General features: G+C 42.4%; 1 protein-coding gene and 1 long non-coding RNA gene across 48 annotated transcripts in view; one reads left to right on the top strand and one right to left on the bottom strand.

Moving 5' to 3' along the window:
* SCMH1 (Scm polycomb group protein homolog 1) overlaps nucleotides 1-20091 on the bottom strand; it is a 185703-nt gene that overhangs the window by 15268 nt on the left and 150344 nt on the right. For all 47 annotated transcript variants that reach the window (XM_044770489.2, XM_070510191.1, XM_044770506.2 and 44 more), the window contains 2 exons: nucleotides 8705-8905; nucleotides 6729-6920 (listed from right to left, as the gene is read on the bottom strand). In XM_044770489.2, the coding sequence (XP_044626424.1) occupies nucleotides 6729-6920; nucleotides 8705-8905 (393 nt within the window). The remainder of the gene's footprint in view (nucleotides 1-6728; nucleotides 6921-8704; nucleotides 8906-20091) is intronic.
* LOC123285826 (uncharacterized) lies at nucleotides 6389-8738 on the top strand. Its single transcript, XR_006527828.2, has 3 exons — nucleotides 6389-6731; nucleotides 7273-7349; nucleotides 8600-8738. It is a non-coding gene; the product is annotated as an uncharacterized lncRNA (long non-coding RNA).

Here is a 20091-nt window from a genome sequence, read left to right as displayed (position 1 = left end):
TGAGCAAGTTAAGCAGAGACACTGAAGGTATAAAAAGACCCATACTGAACTTCTAGAAATAAAAATACAATGACTGAGGTAAAAAATACACAGGATGGATTAAGAGTAGATTAGATACTGCAGACAAAAAGATTAACTAACTTAAATACATCTATAGAATTTTTCCAAAATAAAACAGAAACAAGGCTAAAAAAGAAAAAACTAAAAAGCATCAGGAGGGGCCAGTGCAGTGGCATAGCAGTTGGGTTCGCACGTTCTGCTTCGGTGGCCTGGGGTTTGCTGGTTTGGATCCTGGGTGCGGACATGGCACCGCTCAGAAAGCCGTGCTGTGGCAGGTGTTCCACATATAAAGTAGAGGAAGATGGGCATGGATGCTAGCTCAGGGCAAGTCTTCCTCAGCAAAAAGAGGATTGGCAGCAGATGTTAGCTCAGGGCTAATCTTCCTCAAAAAAAAAAAGACATCAGGAAACTGTGTCAGGGCCGGCCCTGTGGCTGAGTGGTTAAGTTTGCGCACTCCACTTTGGCAGCCCAGGGTTTGCCAGTTTGGATCCTAGGCATGGACATGGCACCGCTCATCAAGCCATGCTGAGGTGGCAAACCACATGCCACAACTAGAAGGACCCACAACTGAAAATACACAACTATGTACTGGGGGAGTTTGGGGAGAAAAAGGAAAAATAAAACCTTTAAAAAAAAAAAAGCATCAGGAAACTGTGAGAAAGCTTCAAGAGGATTAATACATGTCTAATTGGAGTCCCCAAAGGAGGGGTGACAGAAAATACACATGAAGAAAGGCAAAATTTTTTCCAAATTCGATGAAAACTATAAACCCACATATCCAAGGAGCTCAGTGAACCTCAAGCACCAGAGGCATGAAGAAAATCTCTCCAAAGCATAGCACAATCAAATTCTTAAACCCAATCATAGACAGAAAACTTTATAAGTATCCAGAGAAAGAAGACACATATGAGAGACCACAGAATGACAGCAGACTTCTCATCAGAGACAAATGACAATGGAGTGGCATCTCTAGAGAGCTGAACAACAACAAAATCCACCTGGAATTCTAAACTCAACAAAAGCAAAGGCAAAAAAAGACCCTTCCAGAGACACACAAGCCAAAAGAACTCAACTACAGTAGACCATAACAGTAAGAAATGTTAAAGGGAGTCCTTCAGGCAGAGAGAAGACAGTGACATGAAACTCTGGCTTGACACAAAAGAATGAAGAGTACCAGAAATGGAAACTATAAAAAGGTAAATATAAAATAATTTTTTCTTATTTTAAAAAAATCCTTAAAAGGTAATTACCTCTTTAAAGTAAAATAATAATGTAAAGTGGGATTTCTAATATATGTAAAAGTGAAATGTACGATAACAGCAGCATAAAGGCCAGAAGGTGGGAGTGAAGGTATACAGCTGTAAGGTTCTGGTACTATACATAAAGGGATATGATTACTATTTTAAGGTAGATTGTGGTACGTAAAAAATGAATAATATGAAATAAAGCAATCACTAAAATAACAAAATAAAGAGTTATAGCTAATAAGCCAACAAAGGAAATAGAACAGAACTGGATTAATGTACAGGAAGGTAGAAAAAGGGAACACAGAACGGATGGAACAAATCTCTCCATCCACAGCTTTTGCCTCTGTTCTTTGAGCTGCTAAAAGTTTAGATCTGAGCTAAATGGTTCTTCCATTTAGATAACTACACTAATGGTACTTTTGGTATGAAAAACAAGGTCTGGGCATTCTATAGGAGGGAAAAAAGTAAGATGGAAGGAAATGGAATCATTTTGCACCATAAATTAATTTCGAGTTGCCTCTGATAGCTTGACAAGGAGGAGGTATGGGATGGAGGGAAAAGAGAAATCAGAGGAGGAAGGGCCCAAAGTGGGCCCCAGACAACGGCAGCAGGCTGAGGCCTAAGGTGAAAGAGGCCAGGAAGATATTTCCCACTGACAGCCCATAAACATTAGATAAAACAAAAATGTTAAACTGCTTCCTGTTCTTCGCAGTAATTAACCTTCTTTCCCCCCAAAACTTCAGTATAAGACTATTACACTTAACAGCCTCGTGTTAGTTTTGCCTTAAAAAAACGAGAGGTGAGGAACTGGATCAAATGTTTGGGGCAAAGCACTGCAGAGAGACCATCAGCTACAGGAGCCGTCAGGGAAAGAAGGGCTAAGAGCTGAGCCAGAAGCGGGAGTTCAGAGCTATAAGTATGGGCAACTACCACGAAAACGTAACCTTCTCTGGGTTAGGTGGGATGGGGGTTCATTTTACTTTATTTAGATTTGGATATCAAAGGAAAAGATAACCCTCAAATATAGGAAGACTCGCAGAGTTCTACAAAAATCTGTAACTAGTTTCTCTGCCTACTTGTCCACTCCATTCTCCCACAGAGTATCCTGAGTGAGCTTTCTAAAACACAGATCTGATCAAGTTACTTTCCCGGCTTTAAACACGTCAATGGATCCTCCTTGTTCAGTGATACAGTTTAAAGTCTGTAACACGGGTCGTTAGATCTTTTATGACTGGGCCTCTGCCTACCGCTGCAGCCTTGTCTCTTGCATTCCTCTCTTCTACTTTTTATTTCAGCTGTACTGGACCTTCAGTTCCTCCGAAACAGGTTGTCTTCCCCCACGTCCTCATAGTCTCACGCGCCAGTTAGACAACAGGAACATTCTTCCTCACTCCTCTCCTCCATCTCTTTGGGTCTGTGGCATCTCTGCCTGATTATTCTACTCTCTCAGGTCCAAGCTTAGATATCATTTCTTCTGGAAAGTCTTCCCTGACACACCTGGTTTGAACTTTTGAATTCTGAACTTGTCCTATTAAAGTACTCATCACCATGAAATAACTGTTTGCTTATTCGTTTGCATTCTTTCCCAGGCTGTAAGCTCTGTTGACTCCTAGTTTACAATGGAATTCTCCATGCCTAAATCAGAGCTTGGCATCGCGCAGTCAGTAAATACGGGGCTGACGGACTGTCTGACTGAATAAGGGAATCAATACAGTTTCAACTAATTACGAACATTTGAATCACGTTAAAACTCTGAGAGTTCTAGGAGGAAACCTCGTTTGGGGATGGAGGGGGATTCTAAGAGATTTTACAGTTCTCACTTGGCTTTAATCACTGTGAATTTCAGGATTTTGGCAGAACGACTTTATAACTAGCCCAGAAGACCTGAAGAGCAACTAGAAAGACAAGCACAAGGAGCTCATTGTCATGGGACAAATGAACCACTTCCTCCAGCAGAGAGGTGCCTGCGCAATCCCAAAACAGCAGACCCAGAGGTTGACGCTGGGTGGCTTTCAATTATAGCTAAAATGTAAGCCACTGGGACCAGTTAAATTAATACTATCTCCCGTCTAACACTGTCAGTTTTTAGAGGGTCAGAGGGAGCTCGCTCTCACTTCACCTTCACAAGGTGCTTATTTGACCCAGATACGTACGTAGCTCTGAAGCAGGGACTCTGATCTGATGTTGCCTCCCCCAGGAATCCTTCCCTGATCTCTTCTTCCACCTTGCTTCTTGCTCATCACTCCCGTCTGTTCCATGCTCTTACCACGCACATGTTTACCTCTCTCGCCCTCCCTCAGCTGGGGACTCTGCAAGAGCAGGGATGGAGTGGCTTCATCTCTGTCTCCCCAGAGGCCAGCACAGGGTGTGGTACAGAGGTAAGTATTTGGTAAACACTTGACCTGGACCAAAACAACTGGCCTAGATTCTTCAAAGTGCCAATATCATATCATGGAAGGTAGAAAAAAAAGTCTGGAAAACTGCACTACATAAAAGGAAATTAAAGAGACAGACAACTAAACGCAGTGGATGATCCTTCACCGGATCTTGAATTAGGGGAAAAAACAGCTATAAAGGACATTATTGAGAGAATTGTGGAAATATGAATATGGACTATATGTATCAGCTGGTAGGTTTTACTAATGTTCAATTTCTTGAGTGTGATAATAGTATTACATTCCATGTTCTGAGGAGATACATACAAAAGTATTTAAGGATCAAGTCTCTCATCTCTAGTCAACTCTCAAATGGTTCAGTAAATGAAAATTATAAAGATACAAATATATGTATATATACTTAGAGAAACAGATCAACTAAATATTGCAAAAAGTTGAGTGGTAAATCTAGGTGAAGAGTAGATGGCTGCTTGTTGTACTATCTGTCCAACTTTGCTGTAGGTCTGAAATTTTTCAAAATAAAACATTGGAGGAAAAAAGTAAGTCTCAACTCAGGTAAGGAAGCCTAACATGATTGTATTTGGTGACTACCTGCTATCAGTGAGTCAAGACCCCAAGGGGGAGGGTAGAGTAGAGACAGGCTGTAGGGGGAGGGCTCCAGTAGGAACCCAGATGACAGAGATGGCAACTTCAGATGTCAAACTAGCAGAGGAGTACAGCCAGGCAAAAGGGTGGGAGTGATCAACACCAGACTCAAAGGGCAAAGCAAAGGACAGCCCTCGTGTAGATCAAGTTCTTTGGCAGAGGATTGGGTAAATAATCAAAAAAGTACTGCAAGTGATAAATGGGCAGAGGTGGAGCAAAGGGTCAGTAAGGCAGGCTGGTGGTGGACAGGCAGAACAGATAACTGAGGAGAGGGAGCACAGAGGAGTGAGAAATCTAGGCAAAGCTCTGGCTTGTCTGGACACAGTTAGAAGGCTCATTTCAGGGACGCAAATAGAAACTAGGGTGACAGCAGCCAAGCTGCTGAGCACCCATTCTGAGAAACAGAAATTAGAGAGCACAGGAGGGCACAGAGGGTTGGCTGAGTCTGTCTGAAAATGAGAGAAGGGAAGTGGAAGCAGTCAATGGTGGAATGTGATAACCCTAGTGTTTGTCTCTTTCTTAGTTTGTGAGGCAAGAAGAAAGAGTGGCTAAAGCTTGCTGCTTCTTATCTAATAGTTGAATCAGAGAGATGCAAACTGGAATGGAATTCCCAGGAAAGGTCATGCCCCCAATGCCAAACTACCTTGATGACTGCAGGCCCATGATGTATATCCCACCAGTCCGCATGTTGCTACCAGTATGCTTCTCTTAGTTCTTAATGACAATATTCCATTTAAGAATTCTGAGTTCCTATTTCTTTGAGAAATCTATCTTTAGACCAGTAGCTACACCCATGCACATGCTACCTCCTCTCGTGTATCCATTCTTCCAGAATCCCAGGTAGGCCTAACTTTCATTACTGAAGTGCGGCTTAGAGTTTCTGAATGCCAACAGCTGGGGATACCTAACAACCTGCCTTTGTCTGCACCAAGTCTACCATGCCCAGCCCCGACTCCCAGTGCAGCATTCATTTATTTTTTTAAAAGATTTTATTTTTCGTTTTTCTTCCCAAAGTCCCCTGGTACATAGTTGTGTATTTTTAGTTGTGGGTCTTTCTAGTTGTGGCATGTGGGATGCCGCCTCAGCATGGCTTGATGAGCGGTGCCATGTCCACACCCAGGATCCGAACCGGTGAACCCTGAGCCGCCAAAGCAGAGCGCATGAACTTAACCACCTGGCCATGGGGCCGGCCCCTCAGTGCAGCATTCTAACTATAAGTAAGAATACCTTTTTCTGTTCTCAGAGATTCTGATGCTGACAGAAAGCAATCTAGAGCAGGTTAGGTGAGAAAAAGTTCCCTCTGAAGAAAAGAATCAGTGAGGGGGTCACAGATACGTCTGCAGGCCCCCCACAAGGAATATTTGAAATTCAGGTATGTTTTTGCAAGTCACATAAGCAATGCTCATTTGGGTGCAGAAGGATAGACGGGGGCAGGGCTGGGGCTGGGTGAGTAGTCACTTCCCTGAACACATTCTTCAGAAGTGATTCTGTTAAGACAATGATAAAAAGACAACAGGGAAAGCAATGTGGGAACAACATGTGTAGAAAGTCAGGGGGGCCCCTTTCAGACACAAGCTCCCCCATCAGCGGACAGCATGCCCCGACACGAAGAGCATGACCTTTCTCTTCCTCTGGCCAGGACAAGGTCCACGGGACTCCCTGAAAGGGCCTTTCCTCCCTCTCTCAACAACGACCTACCTCGCCACGTTTAGGGCCGAGCTTTCCTTCCCTCCCTGTCGGGCTGTGTTCTGGACTCCAGATTAGAGATGCCGAGTTTCATTCACTCTGTAACCTTTCTCGGAAGTGCTTAGTCACTGATCCAGCCACGTGGCATCCGCTTTCCTGTTGTGGGTCTGGTATGTTAACTAAGAAAGTTATTTTCCAGCCTATTTAGAAACAGCAGGAACTTGAATTGACTCGCTAGAGTGGCGGTGCTGAGGAGTTAGGGCCACGTGCCAAAGGAAAGAGCGGATGGCCAATCACCAGGGAGCAAATTTCTCAATCTGCAGCCTGAGACTAAACCTTCCCGCTGGCAAGGGAGATCCATGTTAGGCCTTTGCTGCCAGATTCACACTGGGAGATGTACTGTGACTTCACAGTGGCTCCGCATGCAGCCTGGAGCTCAGAAAGGGAATCGTGAACCACCTTTTTCTATGGACAAAAACCTGGAGGAAAGAAGGTTAATCCTAGAGATAGGGGACAAAATCTTGAAGAGAGAGTAAAGATGAGAGGAGACCAAAAAGTCCCAGACATGGCAATAGTAAGGGACAGAAGACCAGATGTGTGGATAATAGGGGCCAGGCTAGCAAGTCTGAGGCCTTGCTGGTGCTGCCACTAGCTCTGCCCCCCCTTCTTAGCCCATCCCCATCCCAGCTCCTACCTGGTAGGTACCTGTCGTGGCTGTGGCTGTACTCTGTGGTGGTGAGTGACAAGTGAGTCTGTGTGAAGGGCTGGTTGCCAAACAGATTGTCACTGTGAAGGTTGTGGCAGAGTTTCTCCAGGAAGCGGAGGACGTAGGTGATGCTGTTGACTGCTGGGAGGTTGAGGGTGTGCTGTTCCCGGTCAAACACGGCTGTGGAGTTAAGTAAACAGGGCTGAGCACGTCAGCCTGGCAGTGCAGTGCAGCACTGGGCAGGAAGAGGCCAGCCCACTGCTTGCCTCAGGCTTACCTGGTTACACAGAGGCAATCAGTGCCCAGGTTTCCTCCCTCCCTGCCTTACCTCCCTCCCTTGAGGGTTTGATTTTTGCCTCCAACTCCAAAGGGCTTGCAATAATGGGAGTGGCCAGGCCAGGTATGTTGCACCCGAGGCTCTGGAATGATTTTACTCAACCTGTGAAAACAACTGTGAACATAATTCTGTCTGCCCACCAACTGGCTGGGCCTCCTGCGGGAAATCGGTTCATTTAGGGTTCTATTTCCACAGGAACTTCCCAAGAACAGAGACGCTGGGCAGCAGAGGAGAACACAGCTATTGCCAGCAATGTTTGGGTGCACAATCTGGTCTGTATAAGGGCACTAGAATTTCGGCAACATTTGGAACTATTCCATGCTTGGCTTTATTTTACTCTCTATTTCTATTCAAAAAGTACCTGGATAACCCTTAAAACGCAAAAGGCCTCTACATTTGTCTCTTAGGACAGCAAGGAAATGGGGAGGCGGGTCATTATGAGAGCCAATTTTGGGGCAGAGGAAGAACCCTAGAGGAGGCGTAGGTCGCAGCAGCTAAAGAGAGGCAGTAAGGAGGCCGCGTGCCTGCACAGAAGCAAAGCAGAGACCAGGCGGTGGCCTCGGCCTCAGGCGGAGAGGAAGGCTTGATTTCCCAAGCAGTCCCAGCCTTCCATAACAGCCCCTCCCGCCGGCCCATCCTCCACACCGCCAGTCACTACCTCGTCTGGGTCACGCACCCTGTCCCCGTTCCTCTCCTGTGACAGCTCTCACCTAGCTGTGACATGGTTTCTTGTCCACCAGGGCAGAGCCTCAGCCTGTCCTCTTCTCTTCTCTCCCTCCCCTAGCCAGTGTCTGGCAATAACCTCTGACATATAGTAAGGGCTCAATAAATGTTTGCTAAAAGAATACAGCTGGGTTATTTATGGGGTCTTCTATGTCAGCTCAGTTTCCTGAGGCTAAATATTGCCACTTGTTAGAGGGAAGGGGCAGGAGATTATGGAGTAGGAGAGAGTTAAGATTGGGGCTCGAGGTCAAGTCTTCAGAGGTTGGATACAGAACACAGTACAGAATAGGGTTTTGGACTTAGGAAAACTGAAACAGAACTAGGGCACAGCAGAAAAAGTGAATATTCTCAGTGAAAACAAAAAAATACTGTGTAGTTGACTCAACCTCTCATAGCAGGAAAGAAAGAAGGAATGATTCTTCCCACTTTGCCCTGGGATTTGACTCTCATGTATCAGGGCTGCCTTAGGATCGGGAGGCTAAGAGCCAAAAGTACGAGAGAAGACTTCTGTGGTTCCCTGAAGCCAGGTGGGAGGCCGTGGCAGCCTGGAGAAGTTCTGTTGCCATAACACAGCCCCCTCCGGATTTTTCCTGTGGAATGTCTTTAAAGCAATCCACTCATATATTTTCTATACGGAAAGGCTAAGCAGGTAGACAGGAAAGGAATCTGTTTAGAGGCTCAGTTAAGCAGAGTCTGCATGGGTATTCTACTCAGCAGAGATACGCTTAAGGCTCAGAGGGGCTCTGGGAGTTGAAAATGAGGACTCTCTGAGGAACGGAGTCCCTTCACGTCTCTCCAGAGTCTACAGGTGTGAAGGAGGAAGCAGGATGCCTCGTCAGAAATCAGCCAGCTGAGAAGGCCTGCCCCTCTGGCCAGGAGGCCAGCCCAGCCCAAGGGTGCTTACCTGAGATAACCTCACCCCCGTGGCCCTGTTTGAGGAAGCTGAAGACGGTTTTCTGGTGATAAGCACAGTCGATGCAAGCCTGGACAGCCTGCTGCAACACCACAGAGGCGCGGGCTGGCCCAAAATGGTCAGGGAGCTGCTGCACCTTCTTCTTATCCAGGTGGGGGCCTGTGTTGCCGTTCTTGTTCAAGTAAACACAAACTGCAGGAGACAGAATCAAAAAAGCTTACAGAGTACCCAGGGTAGAGAAGCAGAAGAACAGTGCTCTCCTCTGTCTTTCGTACCCTGGGCTCTGGTCCCCAGCAGGATTCCCAGCTGCTAAGCTGGTGAAACACTGTGGGAGGGGGTAGAGGGTTGCTGTGCCCAGCTGCTGCCAGCCCAAACTGCATGACCAAAGGCTCTGGGAACACAGCCTGCTGGGAGAACAGCCCAGACCAAAGCCGAGGCACAGAACTTGCACTCTGTCTTCCGTGTGCCGAAAAGAAAATCTAAACAGTTTCCCAGACGTATGTACTTTCACTTTTGGTACTTGGTTGCCTCACATAATCCTTGTATGTCTTACCTCATATGTGTAAGGAGTTGTGTGGCCATGGCAATATTAGCAAGAGTGTGAATGTGGTTGGCCTTGGACTTAGAAGGGTATATCACTGGTCACCTAGCTTGCTTTCTGTTCTGGGCCTTGGGGTCCCTTTGTTATCTTCTACGTCAACACTCAGGCCCCAAAAAAGTAGTAAAAATAGAAAAAAAATTGGAATAAAGAAAATCATGAGCATCCCATCTTTGTATCTGTTTTAGTAGTTTCTCTTGTCATGACAGCTGGGCACTCTCCTACTTGCAACCCTTCACCTGGCACTGTGGTAGGGGAGGGGATTGGGTGGGTACAGGAGAAAGAGGAAGTCCTAAACAGAGTTGCATCATGGTCTCCAGAGAGGACCCACAGTAGCCTGGTTGGCTGCGACACTCTGCTGATCTGCCTTCTAGGCTTCCACTTGAGTAGGGGGTAACCTTCTTTCTCACACTGTCATGGCTCACTAATCGAAAGGGTAGGAGGGCAAAAAGTCTCTTTTGCTATTAAAGGAAAACAGATAAGAGCAGAAGTTGTGTGGGCTGTGGAGGGACTGCCGCTCTCTTTGGGCCTCAGGTTTACCATCTGTAAAAAGGAGGGGGAAGAGCCAGATGCTCTCTGAGGACTCTTCCACCTTTATAATTCTAATTCTAAGGGGAAGCAAGGTGGAGAGAAGAAAATGGAAAACAGAAAGGAGGCAGGTGGGATGTGAAAGGTGACATGTGAAAAAGAAAGGAAGGAAAAAAAGAAAAGGGTAAACAAGATGAGTTGAAATATACATTTAACTCTGTTCTCTCCTAAAATGAGCCAGACAACAAGAGAGGAGACGACATAAAATTCTGGAAGCTGGAAAGCATACTGGCAAAGGAGTAACTGACTTGGCAGACCCAAGAAAGCTGAATCCTTAACCACAAATGGCAAATGATGAGAACCAGGCTGTTCCGTCTTATACTTCACAAAAGACCCAAGAATGGGCAGGTGCCTCTGGAGGTGGGTGTGAAGGTAGATCTAACAATAGAAGGATTGGTTGAAGTCTGTTAAGAATTAGTTAGGATTCTCATGTCAAAATATCACTTTTTTTGCTGAAAACAAAACAAACAAAAATGCAGGAACTCAAAGAGATAAGAAGACTAATGAAAATAAATGAAAACATTATGTCTTTGAAAAGATGCTTACAAGAATGTTCATAGCAGCTTCATCATAATAACCCCAAACTAGAACCAACCCAAATGTCCATCAACAAGAGGATAGATACACAAATTGTGGTATATTCATTTATTGGAATACCACTTGGCAATAAAAAAGAATGAACTACTGATAGGGTGCATCTCACCAACATTTGGAGAGAAAGAAACCAGATCCAAAAGGGTATATGTAGCATGACTTCATTTCCATTCAGTTCAAGCACAGAAAAATCTAATCTAAACTTACAGAAATCAGAAGAAAGGTGGGAGTGAAGACTGGAGCAAGGAGGCATGAGGGAACTTCTGGGGGTGGTAGAAATGACTTTTAATTGTGATAGTTACATGGGTGCTTACAATGAATAAAATTCTTCAAATTGTACACTTAACATCCATACATTTCACTGTATGTAAAATACACCTAATTAAAACACACAAAAAGGCAAAAATATGACCACTCCAGTGATGATTAAGAAAAGAAATTTTACATGGATTAAAGAGTGAAATAGAAAAGGCAAACTACAGAATCCTTAGAAAAATGTGGCAGTTTTAACACATGGGCCCCAAATTCTTTGACATTCCTTCCATTGATCTCCGTGATACTTGACCAATAGAGTATGGTGGAAATGACCCTGTGCCAGTTTCTGGGCCCAGAGCTTAAGAAGCCAGCAGTTTCCACTTAATGTTTCTTGGGACATTCACTCTTGGAATCCACCTACCCAGTGTGAGGAGGCAAAGACACCCAGTGGTGAGGCGCATGTGGAGAGAAACCAACAGCCAGAGCCAGCCTGTCAGCCATGTGGTGAAAGGAGATCCTCCAGTCCTAGTCCAGCCACCACAGCTGACACTGCGTGGCACAGAGACAAGCTGTTGCCACCCAGCCCTCCTACACTGCTGTTTTAAGCCATCAAGTTTTGTGGTGGTTTGTTTCGTAGCAGAAGACTATTGCAACAGCCTGTGGTACCAGAAATAGGTGCTGCAGTAAGAAAGCCTAACACGCATGGCATTGGCTTTGGGACTGGCAGCATAAAGAAGCACAAAGAGCCACAAAAAGAGTGTTGAGTGAAAGGTGAAAGGGTTGTAAGTCGAGTTTTAATGGAAGCCTAAAGGGTCTTGAGGAAGCTGTCAGCAAAGGCTTAAAGGAACTGAGGAAAATCTTATGGAAAGATGGAGGACGGGGACACTTGCTAGGCAGTGGTGGAAAGTCTGACACCACTGTCACTTGCAGTAACATGGAAACAGGACAGGCACCTGAGGAACTCAGTGAAATAGCTAAAGTGATTTCCAGACAAAGCAATGAAAGATCCGTCTGGCTTCTTCTTACCGCCTGTGATAAAAACGCAAGATGAGAGAGACGAGTTTAAAAAAACCCCACAGAAGAGTTCATCAGGGGGCTGGCCCCGCGGCCGAGTGGTTAAGTTCGCGCGCTCTGCTGCAGTGGCCCAGGGTTTCACCGGTTCAAATCTTGGGTGCGGACATGGCACTGCTCATCAGGCCATGCTGAGGTGGCGTCCCACATGCCACAACTGAAAGGACCTACAACTAAGAATACGCAACTTTGTACTGGGGAGGATTTAGGGAGAAAAAGGAAAAAAATAAAATCTTAAAAAAAAAAAAGGCTCATCAGACTAAAGAGCTTCCGCAGAAACCAGAATAAAAAAAAAAGAAACCAGAATCAAAACAAAGAGGCAACCCACCAACTGGGAGAAAATATTTGCAAATTATGTATCTGACAAGGAGTTAACCTCCATAATATATAAGGAACTCACACAAATGAACAATAAAAAAACAAACAACTCAATCAAAAAATGGGCAGAGGAGATGAACAGACATTCTTCCAAAGAAGATAAACAGATGGCGAATACACACATGAAAAGATGTTCAACAGCACTAATCATCAGGAAAACACAAATCAAAACTACACTAAGATACCACCTTACACCTATTAAAATGGCTATAATCACTAAGACCAAAAATAACAAATGGAGAAGGTGTGGAGAGAAGGGAAGCCGCATACGCTGCTGGTGGGAGTGTAAACTGGTGCAGCCACTATGGAAAACAGCATGGAGATTCCTCAAAAAAACTAAAAATAGAAATACCATATGACCCAGCCATCCCACTACTGGGTATTTACCCAAACAACTTGAAATCAACGATCCAAAGTAACATATGCACCCCCATGTTCACTGCAGCACTATTCACAATAGCCGAGACGTGGAAACCATCTGAGTACTCATTGACGGATGAGTGGACAAAGAAGATGTGGTGTACATATACAATGGAGTACTACTCAGCCATAAAAAAGACAAATTCATCCCATTTGCAATAACATGGAAGCACCTAGAGGGAATTATGCTAAGCGAAATAAGTCAGTCTGAGAAAGACAAACACCAGATGATTTCACTCATATGTGGAATATAAACATACACATGGACAAAGAAAACAGCTCAGTGGTTACTAGGGGAAGGGAGGTAGGGGGTGGTAATAGGGGGTGAAGGGGAGCACTTATGTGTGACAGACAAGAAATACTGTACAACTGAAATCTCACATCGATGTAAACTATTATGAACGCAATAAAAAAAAAAAAAGAAAAAAAACCCCCACAAAATAAAAAAAGCCCAGGACTTACAGAGGTCAGAAATAAAATTACTTCTCATTTCCAGTCTCTCCAGAAGGCAAATAATTCTAAATTAAAAAAGGGTCAAATCCAGAATGGGACAATAAAATCTTTTGTTAACATAGCAGAACGATTTAAGACTGTGCTTCATAAACTCTTTCAGACCAAAAGGCCCTCTAAGAATCTTAAGAGCAAAGCTCTCAGATTCTCTCCCTTAAACAATAGGATTTTTAAGAATCTTAAGGGCATTGTCTCACAGCAGCTGTACAGGGAGTTCAAGCAGAGAAGGGTTTAACTGTAAGAGATTTTTGGTTGTAGCTTTTATCTTCTGAAGTAAATCCCAACAGTATTCATAGAAAACACCTCAAGTTTCTAATAGAATCATTCCAGCAGAGGCATTGCCAGCTAGGACTAAAAGCAACAAAGATGGTACAAAATGAAAAAAATCTTTTAGACTCCTAACCTTTTACAGGCAGAAAGAAGACTGAGTAGGCAATGTCAGTTTTCTCATGGAAAAGGAAGAATGATTCAGAGGAGAAAACCAAGAACCAGGGAAAACAATTCCCAGAAAGCAGCATTGAATCTAATCAAGGAACTGGCAACATGTGTCCAGCTGGATTTCAGAATTTCTATAGACCAGTGATGGCTACGTGCCTCTAGTTTTTCTCCCCGTTTGGCTGGGTGTATCTGTAAGTTATCCTATGCCTGACCCACCATCGTATGTTGGGTATGTGGGGAGCAGACAACATGTTTCTTTTGTTCACAGGTCTCCAGACTGAGAAGAACTACACTCAAGGAGCTGTTCCTGAGAAACTACACTTGACAGGTCTCATTGGCATCTGGATCTGATTTAGATGACAAAATCCTAGATCTGGAGCCTCATGTTGTAAAGGGATGAGATTTTTTTTCTCCCCAAAGTCCCAGTACATATTGTATATCCCAGTTGTAGGTCATTCTAGTTCTTCTACATGGGATGCTGCCACAGAATGGCTTGATGAGTGACCAGGATCCGAACCTGGGAATCCGAGGCTGCCAAACCAGAGCGTATAAATTTAATGACTCAGCCACAGGGCTGGCCCCACGATGAGACTTTTAATGGAGAATCTTGCAAGGAGAAGAGAGAATTTTTCAAGTGGGACAAATGTAAATAATTTATATGCAGAAAGTGGACTAAGGTGGTTTTAAAATATGGTCCATAATTCTTTGACCCTTCTCCCATTGACAGGTGGGGTCTTTACCCCTTCTCTTGAATCTAGGCTCTCTGACTGCTTGATCATCAGAATATAGGGGAAATGATGCTATGTTAATTTTTGGGCTCAAGTATTAAGAAAATGGTAGCCTCCACTTGTCTCTTGGGACACTTGCTCTAGGAAGACAGCCACCATGGTATGAGGAAGCCCAAGCTACCCTTTGGAGAGGTCTGTGTAGAAAATCAACAGCCAGCACCAACTTTGCTAGCTATGTGAATGAACCATCTTGGAAGTGGATCCTCCAGCCCCAACTGATGCCATGTGGAAGAGAGAGGAGCTGTCTGAATTTTAGTATAGTTGAATATATTACTATTGCCTTTTACAGGTATATAAAAGGTTACATACCTTTTCTTAGTTTGTACTTACTGTCTTGTTTTAAAAATCCTTCAATCTTAAGGTTATCTAGATATTTTTGTATACTGTCATGTTTTGGTTTTCTATTGCATCTATGAAATCAGAATTTGAGGCAAAAAAAAAAAAAAATTCTGAGAAGGGTCTAGCATGTAAGGAGCTTGGAGTAGCAACTCCATCCTAACAAGTAAAAAGCTGAACAAACTGAAAAATCAACAATCCTTTTTAGATCCATCAGGGAAGTGAGGTCACAGTGCAAACTGCTGCCCCTAAAATGTGGAGACACAGACAGATGAATACAGACAATCACAATTTACCAGAGCAGAAACCTCCATCGGACCCAGTGCTGAGGTGGGAAAATCTAAACTGTAATTGATGAATTGCAGAAAGCTCAGTGAAGACCAGTCTGAGAGTTAAAAAACTCCAGGTGGACCCAGTCATGGGGGCGGGGGAGGGAACCCACACTTTCGTGAGTTTTACCTCCAGGAGCTCGACCAGGTTCTCACAGTGAATGTGGGAGAAAAGACCCCTCATGCTTCCAGCAGCAGGGGTTGCGGTGAAGGAACCATTTAAAAATACACCATAGCATTCTGTTCTTTACAACACCTGCCCTCAGGAGAAACTATTTTGCTAGTTTAACCTTGCTGGGATTTGATCAGAGCCTAACCTGGCAGAAGGAAAATACCCAACTCCAGCCCCTCCAGCCATCCTGTGCCATCTAAGGGGAGTGGGGAGGACGAAGAAGCACTGGTGAAGTTCACAGCCCAGGGGCATAGGCTCACCAAAGACAGACCTAACCACAGGACTACAGAACACTTCTCCTCCAATACCTTCCCATCGCATTACTAAAGGCCTATCTACAACAATGTTTTTTACCCAGTACACCATGTCTGGCTATGAAGAAAAAATTACAAAGTATACTAAAAGGCAAAAAACACAGTTTGAAGAGACAGAGCAAGCATCACAACTAGACTCAGACATGGCAGGGATGCTGGAATTATTAGACTGGAAGTTTAAAATAACTATGATTAATATGCTCAGGGCCCTAATGGACAAAGTAGACAACATTTGAAACAGATGGGCAATGCACATAGAGAGATGGAAACTCTAACAAAGAATCAAAAAGAAATGCTGGAGACCGAAAACACTGTAAGAGAAATGAAGAACACCTTTGATGGGCTCATTAGTAGACGGGACATGACCAAGGAAAAAATGACTGGGCTTGAGGATATCTCAATAGAAACCTCCAAAACTGAAAAGCAAAGAGAAAAAAGACTGAAAACAAAAACAAAAACAAAACAACCCCAGGATAGACTATCCAAGAACTGTGAGACAACTACAAAATGTGTAACATACACATGATGGAAATGCTAGAAGAAGAAATGGAAACAGAGAATAAGAAGAGAAAGGAACAGAAGAAATATATGAAGCAACAGTGACAAGAGAATTTCCCCAAATTAATGTCAGACATCAAAGCACAGATCCAGGAACGTCAGAGAATACCAAGCAGGATAAATGACAAAAAAAAACTACACCTAGGCCTATTATATTCAAAATGCAGAAAGTCAAAGATAAAGAAAAAATCTTGAAAGAAATTAGAGGAAAAAAATCATCTTATCAATATAGGAACGACAATAAAAAGTACATACTTAGAAACCATTTGAGCAAGAAGAGAATGGAGTATAATATTTAAAGTGTTGAGAGACAACACCACCAACCTAGAATTCTGTATCCTGCAAAATTATCCTTCAAAAATGGAGGAGAAATAAAGACTTTCTCAGATGAAGAAAAATTTAAGGAGTCTGTTGCTAATACACCTGACGTACAAGAAATGTTAAAGAAGTTCCTTAGAGAGAAGGAAAATAATATAGGTCAGAAACTCGGGTCTACATAAAGACAAAAAGAGCACCGGAGAAGGAACAGGTGAAGGCAAAATAAAAACTAATTTTTCTTAATTGATCTAACAGATAGCAGTTTGTTCAAAATAAAAATAATCATGATATATTTGTGTGTGCTTATGTGTGGTACATACATGTGCTTATGCATACTTACATGTAAGCGAAATGAACTGAATAACAGCAATCAGACAAGAAACGGGCAGGAGGGACCTGGATTATTTTATTACATGTGTGAAGTGGTACAGTGTTATTTGAAAGCAGACTTGGATTAGTTATAAATGTATACGGAAAACTCAAGGCTAACCACTAGAAAAAGTAAAAAAAGAAGTATTACCGATACGCTAAGACAGGAGAAAAAAATGAAATTATACAAAACGCTCAGTTAAAACCACAGAAGGCAGAAGAAGAGTGGAAGACAAAAACGGGAACAGACAGGGGCAACAAACAGGAAACTGTAAAAACGTGGTAAATGTTTATCCAACCCTATCAATAATCACTGTAAATGTCAATGGTCTAAACATATCAATTAAAAGACAGATTCCCAAAGTGGACCAGAAAATAAGGCCCAACTATATGTTGTCTACAGGAAACTCACTTTAAATATAAAGACACATATAGATTAAAAGTAAAGGAATAGAGGGGCCGGCCCAGTGGCGCAGTGGTTAAGTTTGCACGTTCTGCTTTGGCGGCCTGGGGTTCACCAGTTCGGATCCCGGGTGTGGACATGGCACCACTTGGCAAGCCATGCTGTGGCTGTGACCCACACACAAAATAGAGGAAGACTGGCACAGATGTTAGCTCAAGGCTAATCTTCCTCAAGCAAAAAAAGAGGAGGATTGGCAACAGATGTTAGCTTAGGGCGAATCCTCCTCAGAAAAAAAAAAGTGGGAGTAGCTATATTAATTTCAGACAGAGCAGATTTCTGAGCAAGGAAAGTTATCACAGATAAAGAAGGGCATTAGAAAATGATATAGAGGTCAATTACGTAAGAAAACTTATCAGGGCCGGCCCGGTGGTGCAATGGTTAAGTTCACACGTTCCACTTTGGCGACCCAGGGTTCACTGGTTCGGATCCTGGGTGTGCACCTAATGCACTGCTTGTCAAGCCATGCTGTGGCAGGTATCCCACATATAAAGCAGAGGAAGATGGGCACAGATGTTAGCACAGGGCCAGTCTTCCTCATGAAAAAAGAGGAAGATTGGTGGCTGATGTTAGCTCAGGGCTAACCTTCCTCAAAAAACCAAAAAAAAAAAAACAACCCAGAAAAAAAAGAGAAAACTTATCAATTCTTACTGTGTATACACCTAACAACAGAGCATCAAAATACAGGAGGGAAAAACTCGTAGAACTGCAAGGAGAAACGATGAATCCACTATTACAGTTGGAGACGTCAACATCCCTAACATCCCTCTATCAAATATGGACAGATCAAGCAGACAGAAAACCTAAGAAAACTGTTGAACTCAACAGCATCATCAATCAACTGGATATAATTGATATCTATAGACTACTTCATCCAACAACAGTAGAATACACATGCTTCTCAAGCTCACATGGAACATTCACCAAGACAGACCACATTCTAGGCCAAAAACACAACTTAACAAGTTTAAAAGAATAGATCATACGATGTCTGCTGTTAGACTACAATGGAATTAAACTGGAAATCAGTAACAGAAAGATAGGTGGACAATTCCCAAATACTTGGAGATTTAAAAATACATTTTTAAATAACATATGGGTCAGAGAAGATATCAAGAAAAACTTAAAAATATTTTGACTTAAATGAAAATACAACATCAAAATTTTGGGGATGCAGCAAGAGCAGTGGATAGAGGGAAATTTATGCCTTGAATGCATATATTAGAAGAGCAGAAAGATCTAAAATCAATAATCTAAGCTTCTACCTTAGGAAACTAGAAAAAGAAGAGCAAATTAAATCCAAAGTAAGCAGCAGAAGAAATTAAAATTACTTTAAAATGTGTTTGTTTTAAAATAATAAAAATTAGAGCAGAAAGCAATGCAATTGAAAACAGGAAGTCAAAAGAGAAAAATCAATGAAACCAAAAGCTAGTTCTTTGAAAAGATCAATAAAGTTGATAAGCCTTTACACAGGCTAAATAAGAAAAAAGAGAGATGATACAAGTTAGTAATATCAGAAAAGAAAGAGGATCGGATATCACTACAGATCCATGGTCATTAAAAAGATAATAAAGGAATACTATAATTATATGCCTATTAATTTGATAATCTAGATGAAATGGACCAATTCTGTAAAGACACAATCTGCCAAAACTCACACGAGAAGAAAAAGACCATCTGAACAGGACTATATCTATTAAAGTATTTGAATCAACAGTGAATAACCTTTGAAAAATAGAAAGCACCAGGCTTAGATGGATTCACCCAACATTTAAGAAATATATTTTATCAATTCTGTATAATCTCTTTCAGAAAACAGCAGAGATTACTTCTTAATTCATTCTATAAGGCCAGCATTACCCTAATACCAAAACCAGAGAGACGCTACAAGAAAAGAAAATTACAGACCAATCTCTCTCATGAACACAGATGCAAAAATCCTCAACAAAATATTAGCAAATTGAATCCAACAATATATAAAAAGAATTATACACTACAACCAAATGGGATTTATCCCAGGTAGGCAAGGCTAGTTCAACATTCAAAAATCAATTAATATAATCAATCACATCAATGGGTTAAAGAAGAAATATCACATGATCATACCAATAGATGCAAAAAAAATTTGACAAAATCCAAGACCCATTCATGATAAAAGTTCTCAGCAAACTAGGAACAGAGGAGAACTTCCACAACTTGATAAAGAACATCTACAAAAAACCTACAGCTAACATCATACTTAAGGGTGAGAAACTAGAAGCTTTCCCACTATGATCAGAACAAGGCAATGATGTCCCCTCTCACCACAACTTTTCAATGCCATACTGGAAGTCCTAACTAATGTAATAAGACAAGAAAAAGAAATAAAAGGTATACAGTTTGGGAAGGCATAAAACTCTCTTTGTTTGTAGATGACAAGATTGTCTATGTACAAGATGCAAAAGAATTGACAAAGAATTCCTGGAACTAATAAGCAATTATAGCAAGGTTGCAGGATACAAGGTTAATATACAAAAGTCATTTGCTTTCCTATATAACAGCAAATTGAAACTAAAAACACAATACCATTTACATTAGCACCTCCCAAAATCAAATACTTAGGTATAAATCTAACAAAATATGTATGAGATTTATATGAGGAAACCTACAAAACTCTGATGAACAAAATCTATAAAGAACTAAATAAATGGCAAGCTATCCCATGTTCATGGATAGGAAGACTCCATACTATCAAGATGTCAGTTCTTTCCAACTTGATCTACAGATTCAATGCAATCTCAACCCAAACTCCAGAAAGTTATTTTGTGGCTATTGACAGACTGATTCTAAAGTTTATATGGAGAGGCAAAAGATCCAGAAATGCCAAGAGAATACTGAAAGAG

The sequence above is a fragment of the Equus asinus genome, chromosome 5, assembly GCF_041296235.1.
Source record: "Equus asinus isolate D_3611 breed Donkey chromosome 5, EquAss-T2T_v2, whole genome shotgun sequence".
Lineage (NCBI taxonomy): Eukaryota > Metazoa > Chordata > Mammalia > Perissodactyla > Equidae > Equus > Equus asinus.
The sequence above is the reverse complement of the archived record's forward strand: the minus strand, read 5'-3'. Positions and strand labels throughout refer to the sequence as shown.